Source organism: Ornithorhynchus anatinus, chromosome 4 (assembly GCF_004115215.2).
Source record: "Ornithorhynchus anatinus isolate Pmale09 chromosome 4, mOrnAna1.pri.v4, whole genome shotgun sequence".
Lineage (NCBI taxonomy): Eukaryota > Metazoa > Chordata > Mammalia > Monotremata > Ornithorhynchidae > Ornithorhynchus > Ornithorhynchus anatinus.
The window spans coordinates 115,993,358-116,019,018 of NC_041731.1; the positions used below are offsets into that span (position 1 = coordinate 115,993,358).

At 41.7% G+C, this 25,661-nt stretch overlaps 1 protein-coding gene across 1 annotated transcript in view; it reads left to right on the forward strand.

Moving 5' to 3' along the window:
- Positions 1–25,661, forward strand: part of NEGR1 (neuronal growth regulator 1) — a 1,090,779-nt gene that overhangs the window by 647,990 nt on the left and 417,128 nt on the right. The window contains exon 3 of the mRNA XM_029064044.2: positions 20,592–20,717. Coding sequence (XP_028919877.1) covers positions 20,592–20,717 — 126 coding nt within the window. The remainder of the gene's footprint in view (positions 1–20,591; positions 20,718–25,661) is intronic.

Genomic DNA, 25,661 nt, shown 5'->3' on the forward strand with positions numbered 1-25,661 from the left:
GGCAATTTGCCTTTTAACTCAACATTGGAGAAGTTCTCTGTGAGGAACCATTTTAACATATCGGGAAAATCAGGCCTAAAAATTAAGGCTTTTTTGGAATAACATTCGAACTGCAAAATAGATGTAACCTTCCTCTCAGAGAAGTTCCTGTAATAAAAAAAATCAGACTCTTCTTGGATTAAACTTTGGTTTGGCTCCTTTTACTCCTTAAAAGTGAAATAGAAACCTGAGTATATGATTTAGATTTATGAATAAAGTTTGTACTCAAATCAACGCTTTTCTGGCACAAAAATTTGGTAACTGACAAGGATTCAGGAGGAGTGGGATATGAAGAGCAAATGGCTTAGTGGATAGAACACAGGTTTGGGAGTCAGAGGTTGTGGTTTCTAATCCCAGCACCACCACTTGTCAGCTGTGTGACTTTGGGCAAGTCACTTAACTTCTCTGTGCCTCAGTTACCTCATCCATAAAATATGGATTAAGACTGTGAGCCCCACTAGCGCAACCTGAAAACCCTGTATCTTCCCCAGATCTTAGAACAGTGCTTGGCACACAATAAGTGCTTAATAAGTACCATCATCATTATTTTTATTACTGTTACTAAAATGAAAATGGAGGCAAGCACGGAAAGCTAGTAAAAGCAACAGCCCAGCAAAATCTGAGCTTTCCATGGAGCCACCAGACAGAATTGGTGACAAAGCCTTGTCTGATTTTCTCTTTCTCATTTTATGTTCATCTTTAACTGTACACTCATAGAAAAGAAAAGCTGGGAGGTCTTCTGGTCTACCACCTATCCCTGCCTCTGTGATGATATTAGACTTGCAGGAATTCATTCATTCATTCAATCATATTTATTAAGTGCTTACTGTGTGCAGAGCACTGTACTAAGTGCTTGGAAAATACAATTTCACAACAAATAGAGACAATCCCTACCCAACAACAGGCTCCCAGTCTAGGAGGGGGAAATGCGATGGCAAATCGATGGTGACAAGCCTAGGTTCTTATTTCTTAAATATCTTGCCCATCCAGGCTTGATTTCTGCAGCTCAAGAAAATGAAAATTCCATTCCAGGGATGAAGATCGGCATGGTTTTGAAAATCAATCCACTGAGAGCCAAGGAAACTATGTGTCTCTGTGTGTGCATGTGACCTCTTCACGTAGTACATTTTAATCAGTCATTAAATCATCAGTTGCATTTATTGAGCACTTACTGTGCGCAGAGTACTTTACTAAGCTCTTGGGTGAGTACGATATAACAGATTCAACATTTATGTTCCCTGCCCATAATGATCTTACAGTCTAGTGGGGGAGATAAATATTGCTATGAATAAATAAGGAATTTATAATATAGAATTTAAAGATATGTATCTAAATGTTGTGGGGTTGGGTTTGGAATTGGGGAAAATATCCAGTGTCTAAAGGTCACAGATTGAGATGATGCAGAAGGGAGAGTGAGCTGGGGAAAAGAGGGCTTAATAGGGGAAAGTCTCTTGGAGGAGATGTGACCGTAGTAATGCTTTGAAAGTGGAGAGAGTGGTGGTCTGGAGTATAGGGAGTTCCAGGCTGGGGGGAGATGTGGGAAAGGGGTCAGCGGTGAGATAGATGAGATCAGGGAACTGTGAGTAAGCTAGCATTAGAGGAGCAGAGTTTGCGGGCTGATCTGTAGTAGGAGATTAGTGAGCTGAGATAGGGTGGGGCAAGCTGTTTGAATTCTTTAAAGCCAATGGTTAGGAGTTTCTGTGTGATGCGGAGGGGGATGGGCAGCCAATGGAGATTCTTGAATGGTGGGGAAGACATGAACTGAACATTTTTGTTGATAAATGATTCGTGCAAGAGAGTGAAGTATGGTTTGGTGTGTGGAGAGAGGAGGCCAGGAGGTCAGCGAGGAGGCCAGGAGGTCAGCGAGGACGCAGATACAGTAGTCAAGGCAGGAGAAATTTTGACCATCAGTGATTGTCAGAGTAATATTTCATGCTGTTATTATATATTCCTAGTAAGTACTGTATTCCCTGGTGATCAAGAGGTTAGGTTTCAGTGTTTTTTCAAACTCACTTTTTTCAGGGCTTACTATGGGGCTTGGTGCACAGAAAGTGCTTATACAAGTGCTATTATTATTATTGTTATTATTATTAATGATATTATTAGTAATGGAGTGTGGTGGAGGGCTGATTCTATTCCAACTCTGCCTCTAACCTGCTTGTGACCTTGAGTGAGTCACTTCATCTGCCTGGGCCTCAGTGTCCTCATATGTGATATTCTCCCTACATCTTAGATCACAAACCCTCTGTGAGTCTTGGATTATGTACAATATGATCAATGTTTATCAACTCAGAATTAGGTATTTTGCTTTGGCACATGGAAAGCACTCAGTAGAAATAATAATGATGATGATGATAATAGTAATCATAATAGTAAATTAGGGAGATGCCACAGTAAAAGTTTTAGATAAATTGAATTGTCTTGAGTAGAAAAATTGGAAAAATGATTTTCAAGTAATTTTCTTGAAAGGACACCCTATGTTTGAGGGTGGGTCGTATGTGCCACTGGGATGGGGAGAACAAGTTTAAGCCTTTGTACCTCAGCCTCGAAGAATACCCTGCAAAAGTTAGGAACACTGAAAAAGCTTACAAAGGAGATGATAGCTTGACAGGTTACTAGCTCACACCTAGCTTCAAGGCTATCCCCACTATATATCTGCACTACGTATCGGCAGTCACATATAACAGCGTTCTTCACTTGCCACTCCCCAGGTTGCTCTCTTCATTCCTCCTAAAGTGACCTTCTAATTTTACCTTGTTCTTGTCATTCTCTCCTCCATTCCCTTGCTTACACTCTTTCCCCAGCTTGGAAATCCCTCCATAAAATCCACTAGACCATAGCCCTTCCCATTTTTACAGCTCTCTTAAAATCACACCTTCTACAAGTCTCTCCCAGTTAATTCTCAGCATCTGGATTCATATAGACAGTTCAGCAGTGTCTAACACTTGTGGACTTATTCATACTCATCCACATCCTATTAGCATAAGTTTATACAACAGTAAATTCAGTTATTCATTTTCACTACTTAATTTCATAAATACTTTTATGTCTGGCTCCCCTGTAAAGAGTGAGATCCTTCTGGGCAAAGAATGTGACATATTTCCTTTGTACTTTGTAAAGGTTAAATACAAAGCACCACACCCATGGTTATCATCTAATAATAAATGAAAATGGAAGGAGCAGAATCCTGGAAAAAAATAATTTGTTGTGACTTACAGATGGATTGAGTTGTGATATCTGGGGATTATTAGCCCTTCCGACATCTGATAGTGAAAATGCCCTGAAGCAAAGACCTAGCATCATCAACTACTTTTTCATTCATTCATTCAATAATATAGAACACTGTAATAAGCACTTGGAATGTATTTTCCCAAGGTGGTGTCAGGTCTGAACATGCTGCTACCTTCACTCTTTTATTGCTGGCCATGAGAGAGCATACTAGAAGAAGGTTGTTCCTATGGCATTGTCGAACATTATCCAAAATGGAGCTGTGAGAACCTCCTATTCTGTCCAGATTTCTCAATTTATAATCTAGCTCATCTTCTCAGGCCATGTGGATCAGCACCAGGGAAGACACTTATCTAGCTATACCTTGGGGGATCACCCATCTACCTAAGTAACTGTTTACATCATAATTGTCTGCTAATTTAGACATTGACTGTTACTGCCATCTGAAGTGGGATATTCTCAAAGGAAGTGCTCTGCCCAGTTATGCTTAGGTCTGTCAGTTTTGGTTTTTTGGTCTTGTTCAGATCAGACTTTTGCCAAAATATTTCATGGTGGTTTCACAAGAAGCTTAGTTGAAGTATCTGTACCAAGTGGATATTTAGTGTCTACATAAAAAAACCTTGATGAAAAGAGGAATGACTCTTTAAAGCAAATCTTAAAGGCTATTGAACCTTTTGTCATTCATTCATTCAATAGTATTTATTGAGCGCTTACTATGTGCAGAGCACTGTACTAAGCACTTGGAATGAACAAGTCGGCAACAGATAAAGACAGTCCCTGCCGTTTGACGGGCTTACAGTCTAATCGGGGAAGACAGACAAGAACAATGGCAATAAATAGAGTCAAGGGGAAGAACATCTCATAAAAACAATGGCAACTAAATAGAACCGAGGCGATGAACATTTCATTAACAAAATAAATAGGGTAATGAAAATATATACAGTTGAGCAGACGAATACAGTACTGAGGGGATAGGAAGGGAGAGGGGGAGAAGCAGAAGGAAATGGGGGGAAAAGAGGGTTAAGCTGTGGAGAGGTGATGGGGGGTGGTAGAGGGAGGAGAGGGAGAAGAGCAGCTCAGTCTGGGAAGGCCTCTTGGAGGAGGTGAGTTTTAAGTAGGGTTTTGAAGGGGGGAAGAGAATCAGTTTGGCAGAGGTGAGGAGGGAGGGCGTTCCAGGACCGCGGGAGGACATGGCCTAGGGGTCGACGGCGGGATGGGCGAGACCAAGGGACAGTGAGGAGGTGGGCGGCAGAGGAGTGGAGCGTGCGGGATGGGCAGTAGAAAGAAAGAAGGGAGGAGAGGTAGGAAGGGGCAAGGTGATGTAGAGCCTTGAAGCCTAGAGTGAGGAGTTTTTGTTTGGAGCGGAGGTTGATAGGCAACCACTGGAGGTGTTTAAGAAGGGGAGTGACATGCCCAGATCGTTTCTGCAGGAAGATGAGCCGGGCAGCAGAATGAAGAATAGACTGGAGCGGGGCGAGAGAGGAGGAAGGGAGATCAGAGAGAAGGCTGACACAGTAGTCTAGCCGGGATATAACGAGAGCCCGTAGCAGTAAGGTAGCCGTTTGGGTGGAGAGGAAAGGGCGGATCTTGGTGATATTGTAAAGGTGAAACCAGCAGGTCTCGGTAACGGATAGGATGTGTGGGGTGAACGAGAGAAACGAGTCAAGGATGACACCGAGATTGCGGGCCCGAGAGACGGGAAGGATGGCCGTGCCATCCACGGTGATAGGGAAGTCAGGGAGAGGACCGGGTTTGGGAGGGAAGATGAGGAGCTCAGTCTTGCTCATGTTGAGTTTTAGGTGGCGGGCCGACATCCAGGTGGAGACATCCCGGAGGCAGGAGGAGATGCGAGCCTGAAGGGAGGGGGAGAGGACAGGGGCGGAGATGTAGATCTGCGTGTCATCTGCGTAGAGATGGTAGTCAAAGCCGTGAGAGCGAATGAGTTCACCAAGGGAGTGAGTGTAAATGGAGAACAGAAGAGGGCCAAGAATTGACCCTTGAGGAACTCCAACAGTTAAAGGATGGGAGGGGGAGGAGGCTCCAGCGAAGGAGACCGAGAATGACCGGTCAGAGAGGTAAGAGGAGAACCAGGAGAGGACGGAGTCCGTGAAGCCAAGGTGAGATAAGGTATGGAGGAGGAGGGGATGGTCGACAGTGTCAAAGGCAGCAGAGAGGTCAAGGAGGATTAGAATGGAGTAGGAGCCATTGGATTTGGCAAGAAGGAGGTCATGGGTGACCTTTGAGAGAGCAGTCTCGGTAGAGTGGAGGGGATGGAAGCCAGATTGGAGGGGGTCCAGGAGAGAATGGGAGTTAAGGAATTCTAAGCAGCGATTGTAGATGACTCACTCTAGGATTTTGGAAAGGAAGGGTAGTAGGGAGATAGGGCGATAACTGGAGGGGGAAGTGGGGTCAAGAGCGGGGTTTTTTTAGGATGGGGAAGACGTGGGCATGTTTGAAGGCAGAGGGGAAGGAGCCATTGGAGATTGAGTGGTTAAAAATAGAAGTTAATGATGCTCAGTTCATGATGCTCAGTGCTCTATTGGTTTATCAAATATTATAATCTAGTGTATTTGTGTTTGTGTACAGAGAAACAGAATTGCGTAGTGGAAAGATCACAGGCCTGGGAGTCAAGAACACTTGAGTTCTAATCCCAGCTCCGCTGCTCGTCTGCTGCATGACCTTGGACGAGTCATTTAATTCTCTGCGCCTCGGTCACCTCCCCTGTATAACGGGAATTAAGACAGTGAGCCCAATGTGGGACAAGGACTCTTTCCAACCCAATTATCCTGCATCTACCCTAGCACTCAGTACAGTGCCAGGCACATAGTAAGAGCTTAACAAATACCATTCATTCATTCATTCATTCATTCATTTTTATTGTATACTTACTGTGTGCAAAGCACTGTCTTAAGCGCTTGAGAGTGTACAATACAACAATAAGCAGACATATTCCCTACCCATAAAAAGAAAAATCTGAATTTGAAGAGCTACTTCATTGTGACATAAGAGGACACAGTTATCGTTTTGTTCTTTGGATGAACATAAATAACTTTGTGAATCCTTGGTTGAGGCAAGTTGAGCTTCAAAAGCAAGGCTGAGGAAGCAGAAATTTGTGTAAGCGCCAGTTACAAGTAGTAATAGCATTTATTGAAAACTCACTGTACTAAGCACTTAGGAAGTTCAAACAATTAATTTACTTTCCCTAATTTGCACAGTGCTTATGTTCTAATGTGGAAGACAGATATATCACTGGAACTGATCAAGGAAGGTTTTTGGAGGCAATATGATATTGGGAAGGTTCTGATCAATCAATCAATCATATTTATTGAGTGCTTAGTGTGTTCAGAGTACTGTACCTCACTGCTCTGTACTACACTAAGGACTTGCAGGAGTGCAATGTAACAGAGTTGGTAGACACATTCATTTATTCATTCATTCAATCATATTTTTTGAGCACTTACTGTGTGCAGAGCACTCTATTAAGTGCTTGGAAAGTACAATGCATTCCCTGCCCACGACAAACTTTTAGTAGAAAGGGACTTTGAATCTGGTGAGAGCTGTGCTCTGTCTGATATGGGGAAGGAGGAAGCTCCGGGCTGAGGGAATAGCATGCCTGAGGGACATTTTCTCTCCACCAAAAATGCTAATTTTTTAACATGGACTCCTGTTGAATTACATTTAGACTGGTGAAATGACCTCCTTCCTGGTGTCCCTGCCACATCCAAACTCTCCCCACTCCAATCGACAAAACATACAGCTGTTGGAATCTTCTTCCCAATATGCCATATAGCATGCATTTCTTGTCTCCTTAAACCTTTCCAATGACTTCCTATATCCCTCCACATCAAGCGAAGGTGCCTTACAATCAGCTTAAAGGCTCTTCACCAATTTATCCAATTTACCTCCCTGGTTTCATCTAATTATTCCCAATTCACTCTATTTATTCCTCCCAAACTAACCTGTGAATTACACATTGCTTTTGACTCTCCTTTCACTCATGATGTTCCCCAGGTTGGAACATCCCCACTCCTCCGATCTGACAGGTCCCAATCCTTCCCATATTCAAAGTCCTCCTAGGTTCCACCTCTTCCAATCTGGCTTCCCCAATTATTCCCAGCACACTTAATTTATGGAATCCATCACAGCCCCAATCCATAATTACTTCTATAAACCCATAATTAGCACTCATGTATATCATATTATTATTGTGCATTCAATTTTAATAAAAATAATAATAATAATGATAATAATGATAATGGTATTTGCAAGCACTTACTATGTACCAAGCACTGTTCTAAATACCAGGGTAGATACAAGGTAGTCAGGTTGTCCCATGTGGGGCTCACAGTTTTAATCCCCATTTTACATTTCACAGAGAAGTTAAGTGACTTGTCCAAGGTCACACAATCGACAAGTGGCAGAGCTGGGATTAGAATTTATGACCTCTGACTCCCAAGCCCATGCTTTTGCCACTAAGTCACGCTGCTTCTGTTATGATTAGTACGTTTGTAAATATTTTTATGTTCTCCTATTGAAGTGTAAACTTCTTATGGGGAGGGAAAGTGCCTTTTTTTTGTTGTTCTACCCAAGATCTAAGATACATTGCACTGTCCTGAATAAGCACTCAATTAATGCTATTTCCACTACCACTTCAAAATAGCCCTTACCCTGGTGGCAAATTAGTGTGGGCACTTGGACCCCAGTTCTAGAAATTAGCTGCCTGATCTCAACAGTGACTGGAAACATCACAAGCTAAATAACCATTAACCTAGCCTAAACTGTAAGCTTGTTAATAATAATAATGTTGGTATTTGTTAAGCGCTTACTATGTGCCAAGCACTGTTCTAAGCGCTGGGGTAGACATAGGGGAATCAGGTTGTCCCACGTGGGGCTCACAGTCTTAATCCCCATTTTACAGATGAGGGAACTGAGGCACAGAGAAGTTAAGTGACTTGCCCACAGTCACACAGCTGACAAGTGGCCGAACCAGGATTTGAACCCATGACCTCTGACTCCAAAGCCCGTGCTCTTTCCACTGAGCCAAGCTCCTTGTTGTGGGCAGAGAACAGGTCTATCAACTCTGTCATATTGTATTCTTCCAAAAGCTAAGTACTGTGTTCTGCACATAATGAGCACTCAATAAATATTGTTGATTGATTGATTTCTATATGGGCTGTTACTTTAGACATTAGCTTGTTTCCAAAAGCTTTTTTTTTTTTTTTAACCTCACCAGGACTTGGGTTTGGTATGTATACATGTATATGGAAAATGTGTTTCCCCATGAGGACCTAGTCATGGTGATGAAAATTTAAAATGTTAAAGGAAAAAATGTTGCATGCATGTAATGGAGATACCCAATCTAACTTTACTTCTCTGTAGCGAGAGGTGGGTGGCAGATTCAAGTCGCTGCCTCCTGATAGCTTCTCTCACAACAATCATGCATATTCTATGTTTTCGGCCCCTTCTCATCCCTCAGTACATTAACAGGAGCCCAATCTAAGACTTACAGTGGGTTTGTGACTTCCTGCTGTTTGATCAGGAAGTCAGCAACCTAATTCAGTTGTCACATGTCCTGGGTTAGATCTGAGTGAGAGCACCAGTCTCTCCATTAATCAGCTCAATGTGTTGATTACCAGGATTAAACTGGCAATCAGAAATTCAAGCTATCATACACACACACACACACACACACACACACACAAAACCCTTCAATCAATCTCTCTAATGTGATCTCTGTCTTTCTTTTTCTCTCTCAGCTGGTAATACGATGGCAAATAGGAGAAAAGAAAAGTGCTTACTGTCCCTACTTGAAAGAGGATTCTATCTCTGGGAGCCTCATCTGTCTCTCATTCTCTTTCTTTATGCTATTTGTTAAGTGCTTACGCTGTGTCAGGCAGTGTACTAGGCACTAGGGTAGATACAAGCTAATCAGGTTGGACAAACATGAGTCCCTCCTAGGACTTACAGCTTACAGTCTGGGGGAGGAGACAGCTATTAAAACGGATACCAGATAGATATGTATGTAAGTGCTGTGGAGGTAGGATAAAGATAGATCTGCCTAAGGATTACAGACCCAAGTGCATAGAGAGAAGCAGCATGGCTCAGTGGAAAGAGCATGGGCCTGGGAGTCAGAAGTCATAGGTTCGAATCCTGACTCTGTTATTTGTCAGCTGTGTGACTGTGGGCAAGTCACTTAACTTCTCTGTGCCTCAATTACCACATCTGTAAAAAGGGGATTAAGACTGTGAGCCTCATGAGGGACAACCTGATTACCCTGTAACTACCCCAGCGTTTAGAACAGTGCTCTGCACATAGTAAGTGCTTAACAAGTACCAACATTATTATTATTATGACCCAGAAGGGAGGGCAAGTAGTGGAACTGAAGGCCTAGTCCGGGAAGGCTTCTTGGAGGAGATGTGACTTGAGCAAGGCTTTGAAGATGGGGGAGTGGTGACCTGTTGGATATGAATGGGCAGGGAGTCCTTGGACAGAGAAAGGACATGGACAATGGGTGGGTGGTGAAAAAGGCAAGATCAAGGAATGCTGAGTAGGTTGGTGTTAGAGGAGCAAAGTGTGGGGGTGAGTTATAGTATATCAGTGGAGTAAGGTAGGAAGGAGAGAGCTGATAGAATACCAGTGAAAAAAGCTTCTGTTTGATATTATGATGGATGGGCAACCAATGGAGATTTACCAGGAGGGGGAGAAATGGAATGACCATTCTTTTCAAAAAATGATGTGGACAGCAGAGAGTAAAGTATAGACTGAAGAGGAGAGAGGCAGGAGGCATGGAGGTTAGCATGGAGGTTGGTGAGATAATTGTTGTTTAATTATTGCTATTATCATTTTTATTGTATTTGTTAAATGTTTATTACCCCAGAACTGCACTGGTCACTGGGGTAAATTTAAGATAATCAAGTTGGACACAGTCTCACGGCTTTGGAGTCAGAGGTCATGGGTTCGAACCCCGGCTCTACCACTTGTCAGCTGTGTGACTTTGGGCAAGTCACTTAACTTCTCGGTGCCTCAGTTACCTCATCTGTAAAATGGGGATTAAGACTGTGAGCCCCACGTGGGACAACCTGATTCCCCTGTGTCTACCCCAGCGCTTAGAACAGTGCTCGGCACATAGTAAGCGCTTAACAAATACCAACATTATTATTATTATTATTATAAGAGGCTCACAGTCTAAATAATAAGTGTAGGATGTAATTCCCATTTTACAGATGAGGAAATTGAGGCACTAAGAAGTTAAGTGAGTTGCCCAAAGCCACTCAGCAGACAAGGGGTGGAGCTGGGATTAGAACTCAAGTCCTCCTGTTCTCACTCTGGTATTCTTTCCAGTAGGCCATGTAGCTTCCATATGATAAGAGCTTGGATTAGTGTGAGAGCACTTTGAATGGAGACTAAGGGGTGGATTCTAAAGATACTGTGAAGGTGGAACTGACAGTATTTGATTACAGATGTGGGTTGAATGAGAGAGATGACTAGAGGATAATGCCAAGGTTATGAACTTGTAATGCAGGGAGGATAGAGATATTTTCTTCAGTTATGGGAAAAGTCTGGAGGAGGACTGGCAGCTGAGTGAAGTGTGGACTAAAGTTGGGAGAGACAGAAGGCAGGTATGTCAGTGAGAAAGTAGATATGTAGTCAAGATAGGATAGGATAAGTTCTTGTATCAGTGTAGTAGCAGTTTGGATGGAAAGGAAATGAAGTTGTGAAGGTAGAACCCACAGAAGTTTAGTGACAAACTGAATATGTGGGATGTAGGAAAGTTATGAAAGAAGGATAATATCAAGTTTAAAGTCTATTGAGATTAGAAAGATACTGGTAATAGCTACAGTGATGGGAAAGTCATGGGGAAGAGGGGATTTAAATGGTAGGATGAGGAGTTTATGAGGAGTCTGGACATGTTAAATTAGAGATGTCAATGGGCCATTCAAGTAAAGATGTCCTTCAAGCAGGAGGAAATATAAGACTACAGACAAGGAGAGAAGTTGGGACTGGAGAGGTAGATTTGTCAATCATCTGCATATAGTAGCTGAGGTCATGGGAGCAAATGTGTTATTCAAAAGAGTGGGGGTAGATGAGAATAGATGGGGCCCCAGAACTGAATTGTGAGGGACCCTGCCTCTGTCAGAAGGCGGGAAATAGAGGAGGAGTCTACAAAAGAGGCTGAGAAGGAGCAGTTAGAGAGATGAGGAGAATCAGGAGAGGAGAGTGTCAGTGAAGCCAAAGTTAGGTAACACTTCCAGGAGAAGGGAAAGATTCACAGTGTCCAAGGCATCTCATAAGCCAAGGAAGATTAGGATGGAATTGAGACCATTGGATTGTGCAAGAAGGAGGTCATTGGTGAGCTCCAAGGCTCTCCCCCACATTCAAAGCTGCCCTAAAATCCCACCTTTTCCAACAAACCTTCCTGAGTAATCTTCCAATATGCTAAATTGTATAAACCAATCAGCCAACTCAAGCACTTGCATAACTATTTATACCCACCTTAAGCACTTGTGTATGTATGTTTATTCAAATGCATATTCAGTTATTGATTCTGAACTCATGTAAATATTTCTATGCTTGTCTTCTCCAATTAGAGTGTAAGCTACCTGTGAACAAGGAACCCATTGCTCCTTCAATCTACGCATTCTAAGCACCTAGCAATATGCACTGCTCCAGTTAATTAGTTCAATTAATACTACTGTTACTATTCCTGCTTCCTCTTGTGCTATTAGACTTATTATTAGTACTATTATTCCTATTACCACAGCATTAAGGCAACAGCTTTCATAATAATCTATACTGAATAGAGGCAATACTCTAGTTTGGGTCAATTGTTTGATATTCCATAATCCCTGTGATGTAACCGGGGATTTTCAACTCTAAATTCAGGCTGGAAAAGTCCCCTGGGACCCCAGCCAGCCTCCGCCTCATCCTAAAACCCTCCACGTCTCCCATTCTTCTCATGTAGGTTTCAGAGCATCTTACTCATTATCAGTGAACCCATATTGCTGCGACCATTCTGCAGCTGAAGCTGACACATCTCCCCAAAGGCATGGGGTCGTCGGGGATTAGCTTACCACCCCTGTCCTGGGACCAGCTACGGGAAGACTGTAGACCAAGTATTTCAACTCTAAATTCGGGCTGAAAGAGCCCCATTCCCCACCCCCACCCCAGAGTCACTTTTCATTTCTATGCCCATGACTCCCCAGCCCTCACTTCTCCCTGGCTCCCAGAGCATCATCTCCAGTACCTACCACAGACAGACACCAAGATCTGAGATTTCAACAATATTTAATAAATTCCAAAGCAGGTAACCAATTCAAACAAAATCCAGTTCAAAGCACCTTTCTCTGGATCTACTACATCCCCCTCCAGGATCCTCCATACTTCCCTGTAGTCATCCCAGGACTCATGCTCTTCTTTCCCTCAGGAGGGGGAGGAATCCTTTCCAATCCCTCCCTTGGCTCTGTGCCCTTCCAGGGTTCACAGTATGAATGCAGACTTTGTTCTGCTCTTTCAGGAATACAGTTTACTCCCCTCACCTCCAAGGCTAGATGACAGCCTCCTTCCCCCAGCCTTCCGCAATCCTCCTCTGCGATTAGGTCAAGTTACACTTCTGGGAAGGGGCCAGGGGCAACACAGAGTTACTCTGCTAGCTCCCTCCTTCCCCGACTAAGTGGGGGGCCAGTGGAAGCAGTCACTCCCAGCCCCACTGCCCAGGTTTTCCCCCATTAGAAAGTCCCTTGAGTTCATAAAGCAATTGACTTGTTGCTGCTATACACTATGAAGGTCTTAGTCCCATGATGTACTGAGAGTTGGTGCTCAGCACATATAATTGGTCAGTTAATTCAGCTGCTCCCCTTCCCTATTTTGTTTAGGCCCTGTTCCCTTGAGCTGCTGGCTGAGCTAGGAAGTTTTATACCTATCCAAAACCACTTCAGCCTAGTGCTTATACAGCTGAAGACTCGTCCACCTACTTGCTTGTAAAAGAGACTCGGGAATATTAGTGCCAGAGATAGCTAACTTTGGATATAAGTTCCCTGAATTCTCTGTTCACCGAGAAAACTGAACCACATTTGATCCTTCTGAGGAATAAGGCAGAAAGGGACTGAACCGGTGTTTTCATTTATTTGTTCTGTGGTTGGTGTTTACTCCTAGGAAGCCTGGGCTATTTGTTGGAGAGAGCACACACATAGGACCACTTAGAATATGAAATCATGTTCTTGAACTTTTCCAACATGGGGAAGCTGGGAGAGTACTTGGCTTCTCTTAGCTTCCGAAGTATGTTTTATGTCTCCAAACTGGGCCAGCGATCAAGCTGATTTTGAGCTCAGTCCAAAATGCTGAACTGTAGTTTTTCAATCATTTGTGAGTGTCTGTGGGCTATGTCCAATAAATACTTGAAACACCTTTTGGCCCTCAGAAACCTGCAGAATGTTCTCAGATGGATTTGTTTATGCTTAGGCTTTCCTCTGGCTTTTTTGTTGCATAAAGAGAAAATAGAGCCTTTTATTGATTCTGTGGATCCTATATTAGGCTCTTATGATACTTTTATTATGCAACTTGAATTTATATTAAAAGCTTTTTAAAGGCCTCAAGCAATCTAGGTCATTTTGACCCTGGCCTAATTTAAACATGCACAGCAAATGATACGTTTCTGTGTTTTTCGGTAGTAGTATGTACTTGTAGGCCACCTGCTACTTCGAGAATTTCAAGACATTTGAATATATTCATTTGTCTGCAGAGGACTCCTAGAGATGCAGAATGCAGTGCCAGATGCCACAGAAGGACATTCCCAAAGTTGAATTCACCTCATCGAGTTCTCACAATTATTTAGTGATTCAAGTTAAACTCAACTGTCTTAGACTAGTTTCATAGACTGATCACCTTTCTGTAAATGCTAAGGTGTCCATTGCTTTCCCACCTTGGAAGGGATGGACAAATTTGTACTCAGAATTGATTATAAAATAAGAGAATGCAGTATGCCTCATGGATTTAAGTGTCCTAATAAAAGGAGTTCTCAAGTCTGAGTCCTTGAATAAAACATTGGGTACTTTGTAAATGTCACATTCCTCAATAATGGTTTACTATCAGCTGGTGCTTAGAAAGTCCAGAATTTTTTCATCTCTATCTAGAAGCATGCCAATTTGAACTGAATTTAATTCAATTTGAATATATACTGCTAGTTTACATTTTGGCTTATATCCTCCTTAGAGTCCCACAAGAAAGCATTATAGATTTAACGCAGAATCAGAGCTACACAGGAAGATTTAGCTTTGATTCTGTGTTAAATCTATAATGTTTTCTTCCCTTCTGCATTATTTATTGCATCACTAATATTATTTTATTGCAATCATTTTTCAGTTTTTTAACTTATATTAATATATATTTGTAATTGAACAATGAACATTATTCAGCTCTATTATGCCTTGAGGGAATAGGTGTTTGAAAGTACAGTTACCACTCCAAAACCCTGGGGGGAAAAAAAAAAAAAAGACTGGATATTCATTAATTGCACTATGCTTGAAAGCCTTCATTTTTCCATACCTAAGGAAAAATGATATGCTAATATTTCCATTGTTGGTGAGAAAATTTTAAAATTCACACTTTATCAAATGACTTTAACTTCTGTCTCCCTATGCTAGTTATGCCTTTCATCACAGTAACAATTGTCTGATGGTCCAGGCAGGAACTAGATCCAGTAAGCACAGAAAGTGACAGTTGTCGAACAGTCATTCAGCAAACTTGGAGGAAATAGATGACCACCTTAGAGAATATTTCCAAAATAACTTTTCAGTGAAACAGTTTCTGAGGCCCCAACTAATGCTGATGATGTCACTGTTTGGCTTTTTTTTTTTTAAAAAAAAGATACTCTTTGGTTTTCTCAAGTCTTTGAAGGTGCTTCTCCAAAAGGAATCCCTTTGCATTCCATTTTCACTAAATGGTATTTACTAAATTGTCCATTTTGAGAGGTATGAATTGCAGCAGCATAGAAAAAGTATCTCAGTGATCTGAATTACCTAGCTACCCAGCCCAAGATTCTCTTATCCTTCACTTGTCTTTGAAGGTGAAGAACTGGAGATGATCTTTCCTCCTCACCTCATACAGCCCAACCCCTCTCTGGATTCTCATCCTGCTTTCTGACTCCTTTCTACTCATGGCTGCTCCTGAGAGTGGAAGTCCCAGAGCCAGAGATGGGGAAGAGCTCCATCCATCCTTGCCCCTGCTGCTTTACAAACCAGTTTAGGATGGGAAGCAGCAAGGCCTAGTGGGAAGAGCCCAAGCCTGAGAGCCAGAGCATCTCTGTCACTCACCTACTGTGTTTCCTTGGACAAATCATTTAATTTCTCTGTGCCTCAGTTTTCTCAACTGGGATTCAATACCGGTTTCTTCTTTTATTTAGACTGTGAGCCCCATGTGGGAAAAGGATTGTGTCTGACCTGATTACCTGGTATCTACCCCAGTATCTAAAACAGTGCTTGGTACACAGTAAGTGCCTAATAGATACCATGAAAAAAAAATGACTAAATAAAGGAGGGGGAACCTGAACTTCCTTGGCTTGCAAACACCTCAGTTATTCCCACCTTCCAATTTCATGTGGAAATGTTCCAGTCTGTCAATTAGTGGTATTTATTGAGTACTTACTCTGTACAGGGTACTGTATTAGGCGCTTGGGAGAGTACAATAAAACAGAGTTGGTAGACACGTTCCCTGCCCACGAGTTTAGTCAAACACTGCTTAGTCAAATGATGACTGCCAAGGAACTGACCCTAGAGTAGCCTCCCTCCCTGCTTCCATCTGTCATCCAGCAGCAACAGCAGCAGCCGCGGTAGTCGGACTTGTTCCCCACAGATCCCATTTCCAAGATAATTTATGGTGGGGTGGCCACCCAAACAGAGCCCCTTCAGAAGACAACTGGAGCCAACTGCAGTCAGTCCGTCAGTCAATTGTATTTATTGAACGTTTACTCTGAGCAAGCACTCTACTGAGCTCTTGGAAGAGTGAAGTATAACAATATAACAGACACATTCCCTGCCCATAATGAGCCTACAGTCCAGAGTGGGAGACGGATATTAATATAAATGAATTACAGATAAGTACATGAGTGCCGTGGGGAGGGAAGGGGCCAATGAATAAAGAGAGCAGGTCAGGATGATGCAGAAGGGGGTTGAAGAAAAAGAAAAGAGGACTTAGGTGGGCCTCTTGAAGGAGATGTACTTTCAATAAAGCTTTGAAGTGGGAGACAGTAATTGTCTGTCAGTTATGAAGAGAGAAGGGCATTCCAGGCCAGAGGCAGGGTATGAGCAAGAGGTCAGCAGTGAGATAGATGAGATTGAGGTACGGTAGGAAGGTTGGCATTAGAGGAGCAAAGTGTGCGGGCTGAGTTGTAGTTGGAGAGTAGTGAGATGGGTAGGCGGGGGAAGGTGATTGAGGGCTTTAAAGCCAAAGGTGAGGAATTTCTGTTTGAGCTCTACTTCACAGCCTGTCTCTTTACCACCTCCTGCCCCACGAAGTTAGGTGTCTTGCATCTCTGTCAACTTTATCTCATGAGCTCTGTTCCTCTAGCCCCCATCTTAATTCTATGTGCTGTCAAGTATCTGGAAAATTTTGGTGTCCTGAAGAATTTACTTATAATTTCAGGAACATGAGAATAAAGGGTAGGGAGTGAATAAAATAGAATCATTTTCAACTTATTGCCGGTGATCAAAAATGTGCTTAAAGTGGGTGGATTCTTCTTTCCTTTAGTACCTCTTACAGGTGCACTGTCCTTTTGGAAGTTGATGGGAGTTCTATCTGGGAAAATATATAGTACTTAGACTGGGTCATGAAAGGAGATTACAGAAGACTCTGTTTATAGTTTGTACTATATTTAGAAGAGAAGGCAGTACCTAGTTTATCATTTTAATTCTATATTACTGCTATAGAAGGGAAAGTTGTCACTGGGACAAATTGTAGTTCATTGTTCCAAGTGCTGAATGCTTTTCAATATTACAGCTTTTAATTTCTATTTTTAAGGCTCTCCTTATCTCCCTCTCTGAAAGAGTTTATCGTTATTCCCCTCCCTCTCCCCCCAGCCCCGAGAGTGGCTACATTGTAATAAAGCTCTGAGTTTTTTGAGAGGACGAGGCGTTGGTTGAGAAGAGGAGTGTAGTTTATCTTTGAAGAGTTCTGTTAAAAATGATTCTCAAGATATATCATGAATTTGTTTTCAAGAATGTTAATTTAGGATATAATGAATCATTTAAAACAGTACCCATGGTGTATTACTCAAGAGTAAAGATTTCCCATAATCCTTACAGAAGCTACGCACAATCATTTTATAGCCTTAATCAAATCTTTCTTTTCTAGTACTATGGTTAGAAGACGATTAGAAAAGAAAATATAGAATAGATTTATCTGAATGGTTTATTTGAAGGCCAAAAATAACTTAGCCATTTAATCTTTGAAAAAACTATGAATATGCCTCCTTTCCAACTAGAAAACTTAGTAGCAGGATGACTGCTAGCATTCTATCAGACAGAAGTCTCCCATAATCCCCTGGATTTCTAGTAGCTATTTGGACTTGATCACTAGTGGGCCAGGATCTGAAAGACCACTGGACCCTATTATCCCCTTGGTGGAGGAGGGTGGGAAGAGCTGATTAAACAAGCCTAAATCTGAGTAAGCAAACGCAAATCAATCAATGACATTTATTGAGCACGTACTGTGTTCAGGACACTGAAAAACATGGCCCAGTGGAAAGAGAACTTGGGGTTCAGAGGTTATAGTTCTAATCCTGGCTCTGCCACTTGTCTGCTGTTTGACCTTGGGCAACTCACTTTACTTTGCTGTGCCTCAGTTACCTCATCTGTAAAATGGAGATTAAGACTGCGAGTCCCAAGTGGAACAGGGACTGTGTCCAACCAGATTACGTTGTTTTTATCCCAGGGCTTAAAACACTGCTTGGCTCATGGTAGCTGCTTAACAAATACCATTATTATTATTATCATCCTTACTAAAGATCTTGGAAGAATATGATCTAGAAGAGTTGGTAGACATGCTCCCTGCCCACAGGGGATGCCACTCAGGTAGTCCCTGGTCCTGTAGCTTCAAGATGGCAGCATTGTCCAGACAGAGGCAGAGGATTTTAGTAATGTGAAATCAGAGAAGAAGAAGAAGCTTGGTAGGGACCCCAAATGAAAATATACCCCATTTTGTCTTTCTGGAGCACTCATGGACCAGGTTCCAGCCACACAGTCTCTCGTCACGATGCTGCCAGAACTATATCAGCTTCTCACCAGCAGCACTGGTGGAAGAAAGCAGGAAGTTGGGGGGGGGGGGGACATGACAGGGAACAGTTGGAAAGGTCATCCTTGAGAACGGTAGGCTTAGGGGTAACTGTCCCTTTTGACCAATGGTTGAAATGGAACTATAGAGGCCTTGAATCCAAAGAAGCCATTCTAATAGCTTTACCCAATTCTCGTTGATGGATCCCAGCTGCCCCTGCCTAGGACTCCCCAGGTAGGGGATAGACAATGAAGAGGAGATCTTCTTCCAGCACTAGAGAAGCTCCATGGTGCAGCTAGCTTTTGGGTTGCCCTGGGAAGGAAGTGCTACAGCAAATTTCACAGAATAAGGAAGAGAATCAAGCTGAACTGATTTAAGGGCTTTCTCATTGTTCTTGTCTTTTAATTGATGATATATAGACACAGGATTTATTCATTCATTCAATTGTATTTATTGAGTGCTTACTGTGTAAAAAGCATTATACTAAGCTCTTGGGACAGTACAGTATAACAAACAGACGCATTCCTGCCACATGAGCTCACAGTCTAGAGGGGTCACAATACATAGTTGTTGTTTATTAAATGTTCATTATAGTTAGAGTCTTGTCTTGATAGAGTTTCCCATTTATGTGACAGATGAGCCTTAGTCCAGTCACAGACACTTTGGGTCTGAGAGTCTATAAGAAGGAATCGATTATGGTACCAGCCACCCTCACTCTCTCTCTCTTCCCTGACACATAATAATAATGATGATATTGTTATTTGTTAAGCATTTAATAATAATGTTGGTATTTGTTAAGCACTTACTATGTGCAGAGCACTGTTCTAAGCGCTGGGGTAGATACAGGGTAATCAGGTTGACCCACGTGAGGCTCACAGTGAATCCCCATTTTACAGATGAGGTAACTGAGGCCCAGAGAAGTTAAGTGACTTGCCCACAGTCACACAGCTGACAAGTGGCAGAGCCAGGAGTCGAACCCATGACCTCTGACTCCGAAGCCCAGGCTCTTTCCACTGAGCCACGCTGTATGTGTTAGGCACTGTACTAAGCACTGGGGTGGATTCAAGCAAATTAGGCTGACCCAGCCCAATTGGGCTCTCACGTGGGGCTCAAATTCTCAATTCCCATTTTACAGATGAGTTAACTGAGGTAAAGAGAAGTGAAATGACTTACCCAAGGTCACATAGCAGACAAGCACTGGAGCCAGGATTAGAATCCATGACCTTCTGACTCACAGGCCCATGCTCTTTCCACTCTGCCAGTCAGGTTTCCACTGGGGTATGGAGTGCAATGCCGAGTAGGCGGAGTGGGGTTCAGCAATTGTGAAGGGCACAGAAAGTGTTCGTTTTTTGTTTTTTTCTTGGTATTTGTAAAGTGCTTACTACATGTCAAACATTGTTCTAAGCATTGAGGTAAGTAAAAAGTAGTCAGGTTGGGCACACTCTATCATGGGGCTCGCAGTCTTAATCCTCATTTTACTGATGAGGAAACCGAGGCACAGAGAAGTTAAATGACTTGCCCACGGTCACACAGCAGACAAATGGCAGAGCCGTGATTAGAATCCACATGCTCTGACTCCCAGACTCATGCTCTTTCCACTAGGCCGAACAGCTTCTCCATGCCACTCTTTATTTATTTACATTCAAAACACCCTCATGACCCTGATAGCTCCTGTGTTCCTCACTGTCCACTCAGCTATTTTTAGGAGTCCCGTGGGCCTGTCCATCGTGGAAAATTTCCCTAGGGGAATCTTTGGTCATTAACCTTCACCACTAAAGCAATAACTCTAATAGACATCACCCTACCACAGGCTGTCCCCCACGGCGTAACAATGAGGCTATGGAGGAACAGCAGGAACAAGAAATCTTAATCTAAAGATATTTGAACTGTGGAAGATTAGTGGGAAAACCAGTAAAGAATTGACTCAAGATCCTGGATAATGTGCCCACTGGGTGCTGTTCATAGACCATGCTTTCATCCTCCTGGGACTAATCAAGTAACTCCACTGAGTTGATCATTTGTGGTCTAATATAATCTCACCATTGCATGTTTTGCCATTTCAGTTCCTCCGAAGATCTATGACATCTCGACTGACATGATTGTCAATGAAGGAACCAATGTCACCCTCACTTGCTTGGCCACTGGGAAACCAGAGCCTTCCATTTCTTGGAGACATATCTCCCCATCAGGTAATCCAAGATATTTTGGTTCTGTCGTTCCCTTTCATTATAATCCCGTCACCTCATTGCTTCACCCTTCTGGAGAAACCTGTTTCAGATGATCCCTGTGGCATTCTTAAAGTTTTATTTACATTTGTAAAAGCTTACTGTTATCATTCAGTAAGGGCTTTTGATGAGTATGGAGTATGTGAATGAGAAATGTCATTTGAGGCAGACCTTTTTCTTTTCATTATTTCCTCACATCTAGGTGGTTCACACACTCAACGGCATCAGCGAGAATAAGTACTTTGTGCCTAGCATTGTACTTGGTATTGGCAGAAAACATGAAAAAGAAATGACCCTTGGCCTCAAAAAGCTAACATCTTGATCCAAATGTATAGCATCACTTTGGGATAACTGCAGCTACTGAAAATATTCAAATACAGGGGGCTAGTCTTGAATTTTAATTTGTTTGACTTGCTAGGTAGATATCAACAATCGTATTTCCATGGCTCCATGGGGAATAGATGCATCGAGGTTAATGAAATATCCAGCTTATCGTAGAAGCTGATGTTTGTGATGCTAGTGAAACTCAGAGCAGGTGAGCTTTGCCAGTTCCTAGAGTTTATCAACTAAGCAGAAGTGAAGAAATCAATGGAAAAAGCTGTATATATATATATATATATATATATATATATATATATATATATATATATACATATGGTGACCCACCTCATTTTAGATAACTAAGGTTTGTTTTTAATTGCTTTGCAGTTTTGGAGGAAATAGCTTCTGTGTGGATTTTATAGTAGGAATCCTTTTTCAGATGATTAAGACTGGGACATTTTATGTAAAGGTTGAAAGGATGCGATCAGGCTTCTTAATCTGTTGATGCTTTTTTTAATATCAGTTTTCCTAAGAGTTTTTCAGTTTTCTCATTTATTTATTAAGGTTAATGAGATTTACCCATACCACAAGCTAAAATTGCTATTAATGTAAGAAAAAATCAATATCACTACATTATACGCTTGGATAATATGCTTTAAAACTCTGACAATTTTCCCATTGTACAAGGATTAATCTTTACCTTTCTTAACCCTATGCAATGAATGGCTAATGTTGTGTGACTATTAGCAAAATATGTTAACCATATACACTGACTTCTAGCCATATTTTGCAGAAATTTTGATTTGACTCGGCAAGCTGTTTTTGTAGTTGAATTTCATATTCTTGTTTAACTTCAAAGTAATTCCTCTATCTTGCTAGCCTGCTTTACAGAGCATATTATTAAACATTGTTTCAGGGTACATATTCAAATGCTTGGATGCTTTCAGTTTGTGAGAATAAAATAAATGTGTTTATTCTCAGAATGATCACAATCATGACAACGAATTATTTTAGGCAGCTGAAACAAAGACAATTGTGACTAAGCAATCTGTTGCCCAGTGTCATCCTTACCCAGCTGGACCAGAAAAAAAGACCAACCAACCTCTATTAAAAGAAACATTGCATCAGATGAGAAACGGTGTGGTTTAGAGGAAAGAGCACGGTCCTGGGAGCCAGAAGACCTGGGTTCTAAATCCTGGCTCTTTTATTTGCCGGTTGTGTAACCTTGGGCTATTCACTCAACTTTTTTGGGCTTCAGTTACCTCATCTATAAAATGGGGATTAAGATTATGAGCTCTATATGGGACATGGAATGTGTCCAACATGATGCACTTTGGGCAAGCCACTTTTCATTCAATAGTATTTATTTAGCGCTTACTATGTGCAGAGCACTGGACTAAGCATTTGGAATGTACAAATTGGTAACAGATAGAGACAGTCCCTGCCCTTTGATGGGTTTACAGTCATTTTACAGTCATGTGAGTCCCACGTGGGACAACCTGATCACCTTGTATCTCCCCCAGCGCTTAGAACAGTGCTTTGCACATAGTAAGCGCTTAACAAATACCACCATTATTATTTACTTGTGTCTACTTCAGTGCTTAGTGAGGTACGTGGCACAATAATAAGCACTTAACCCATACCATTAAAAAAGAATAGAAGGTAGCTGCTGGCAGCTTTAGGAAGTGATTCTAATGTGGTGTTTGTATGTCATTCCTGAATCCAGAAATTTACCTTTAGACAGGCAAGGGTGTACTAGGTGCAAATTCAACATAACCCCTCACAAAAATGTATACTTCAGTAATGTACTGTTTAGTGAGCATATTCATTCAATTAATTGACCATACTGGTATTTATTGAGCATTTTCGGTGTGCAGAGTACAGTACTAAGCTCTTGGTGAAGTACAATAAAAAGAGTTGATAGAACCGATCCCATCCTACAGGGAGCTTACAGTCTCCAGTGCATAGTGTCACCTAAAGAGAAGTGGTGAGTTTGGTTAACTGGTCTTTAGCCTAAATAAAAGTTGGGTGGTTTTATGGTTATTACTTATGTTCTCATATTTGGTTCTCTATTTTAGAACAAAGGAAAAAGAAGTGTGAGTCCACAAGTAATATTAGTGGAGTGCTGGGTGGGTAAAAGATATTATTTCAAGCAATCCTAAGGAGTATACTACTGGTTTGGTCCAATTTAAAAAAGAGAAACAAGAGATCAGGACCTTAAGTCAGCCTCCCCAGTGGCTTCTCCTTTGAACTGCTGGGTTCTGATCTGCTCTTCATAGCAAGGGTCCCCCATAGATGGCATCCAGTGTTCACGGACTCATTTCTCTGGACGACTCCTCCCAAATAAGAGGAATAATTGTGTTTTTTATTAAGTGCTTACTATGTGCTGAACATCATACTGGGGTAGATACAAGGCAATCAGTTGGACCATTATGGAGGTCTGACCAAGCACTCCAGTGGACTCAGCCTCTTCCCCCTTGATCTAACTTTCACCCAGGTTCTTAGTGGTGGTATTTATTGAGCTGCAACTAAGTGGGGAACACTATATTAGAGGCGTGGAAGAGTATAATATAAACAAAAATACAATCCCTGCCAACAAAAAAGTTCCCAGCCTAGAGGATATACTTGCTGGTTTTAACTTAGTTTCCCTGATCCTAGTTAGAGGCCAATCCCCTCAATTAGAAATGCTGATTGATCTTTTTCTGCTATCTCTTCAACCTTGCCCCACCATATGATCCATTTTTTTTTAATTTGGTGATATACAGTTCATCAGCACTTATGTACGACTGTGTAATTTTATTTATCTTTTCATTTATTTACTCATTCAATCATATTTATTGAGCACTTACTGTGTTCTAATTATATTAATGTTGGTCACCAAGTCTTGACTGTAAGCTCACTGTGGGCAGGGAATGTATCCGTTACATTGTAATATTGTACTCTCCCAAGCGCTAAATTCAGTGCTCTGCACACGGTAAGCGCTCAATAAATACACTTGACTGACTGACTAAATTGAGAGAGAGTGCATATCCTAATGTACATTATTTCTCTTTCTGCAATCCTCTGGGCCATCCACTAGTGAATAAGTACAAGGAAGGGAGCTAATCTAGAAGAGCCACTGCTTGTGGATGATTCGTAAACTGGACCGTAGCTGAGAGAAGATTGAATTTTGGGCTGTGAGACCACAGTATATGGATCACATAATGCCCCGAAGCACTATTTGGAGATAAAATGTAGATTCACCACAGGTCAGGATATGTTACACCTTAATCCCGTTAGACATTGAGGGAAAATGGAAATAAGAATTTTTCACTGGAAATCCCATGGATTCATGAGATTATGCTGTATGAAGTGTGTCTGAAAATTTGGGTTGTAGCTTATCTGCACTCCTCGAGGCACTGAGTGGAACATATTACTGCACTTTTCGTACCGCTCCTAAGTTTCTGGTAATCACCCTTTGTCACGATTCTTCACTGAAAATTTTGAGTGGTGGGCCAACACAGAGAGTGATATTATGAAAAGAGTGTATGTATCACTCTCCAGAGCTAATAGTGTGTCTTCCAAACATTATAATCCTTGATGAATCCGGTTTCAGTCTTGAACTACTGACACGATGCTTTGCTCTTTGATGTCAGAAAAAAATCAGGAAAACCTTCAATTTATTCCGATGACATTTCAACAATACAAGATCTTCCTTTTCCAAGCCACTGTTTCTTCTTACATTCCAGCATTGCACTGTATGCTGAGCTTTTGTGAATTTGCATAAAGACTTTACATAATAGATAATTATATAATGAATGAATTTACATAATGACAGAAAGTAAAATTTTCCCTGTAAGATTACGCTCCAATAATTTATATACCCATTTAAAATTTCCTCTTCATTTCTGTGCTTTTTGTTCGCATTATTTAAACTTGCACTTGTCTTTTTCCATAATTCTCTGCAGCTCGATATATTAAATCATTTGGATTCACAACTTTCAATACCAGCTATTTGAGTGGAGATAATGACGAGTTCCAGTAGTTTAAAAATTGGCATAAACTTGCACAATGGGCTCAATCTTAGCAGAAGCCTATATCTGAAAACTGGCATTTGAGAGCAGTGTGTTTACCCACATAAAGAAGAATGATGGGAATCTCAGTTAGGGCTTCAAAGAACTTATTGGTTAGAGGGTACCCTGCAGTCACAGATGTTTTATTGATGATGATAATAATAACATAATTATGGTACTTGTTAAGCACTTACTATATGCCAAGCACTGTTCTAAGTGCTGGGGTAGATGCAGCTTAATCAGGTTGGATTCACTTCCTGTCCTGCATGGGACTCACAGACTTAATCTCCATTTTACAGATGAGGTAAGTGAGGCACAGAGAAGTGAGGTAACTTGCCCTAGGTCACACAGGAGACATGTGGCAGATCAGGATTAGAACCCAGATCCTTCCGACTCTGTACTCTATCTACTTTGCCACACTGCTTCTCATCTTAACATTTTTCTAATAAACCATCTTTACTTACTAATGGACTGGATTTTAGGAAAACAATTAGGCAGGCATTCATTCATTCATTCAATAGTATTTATTGAGCGC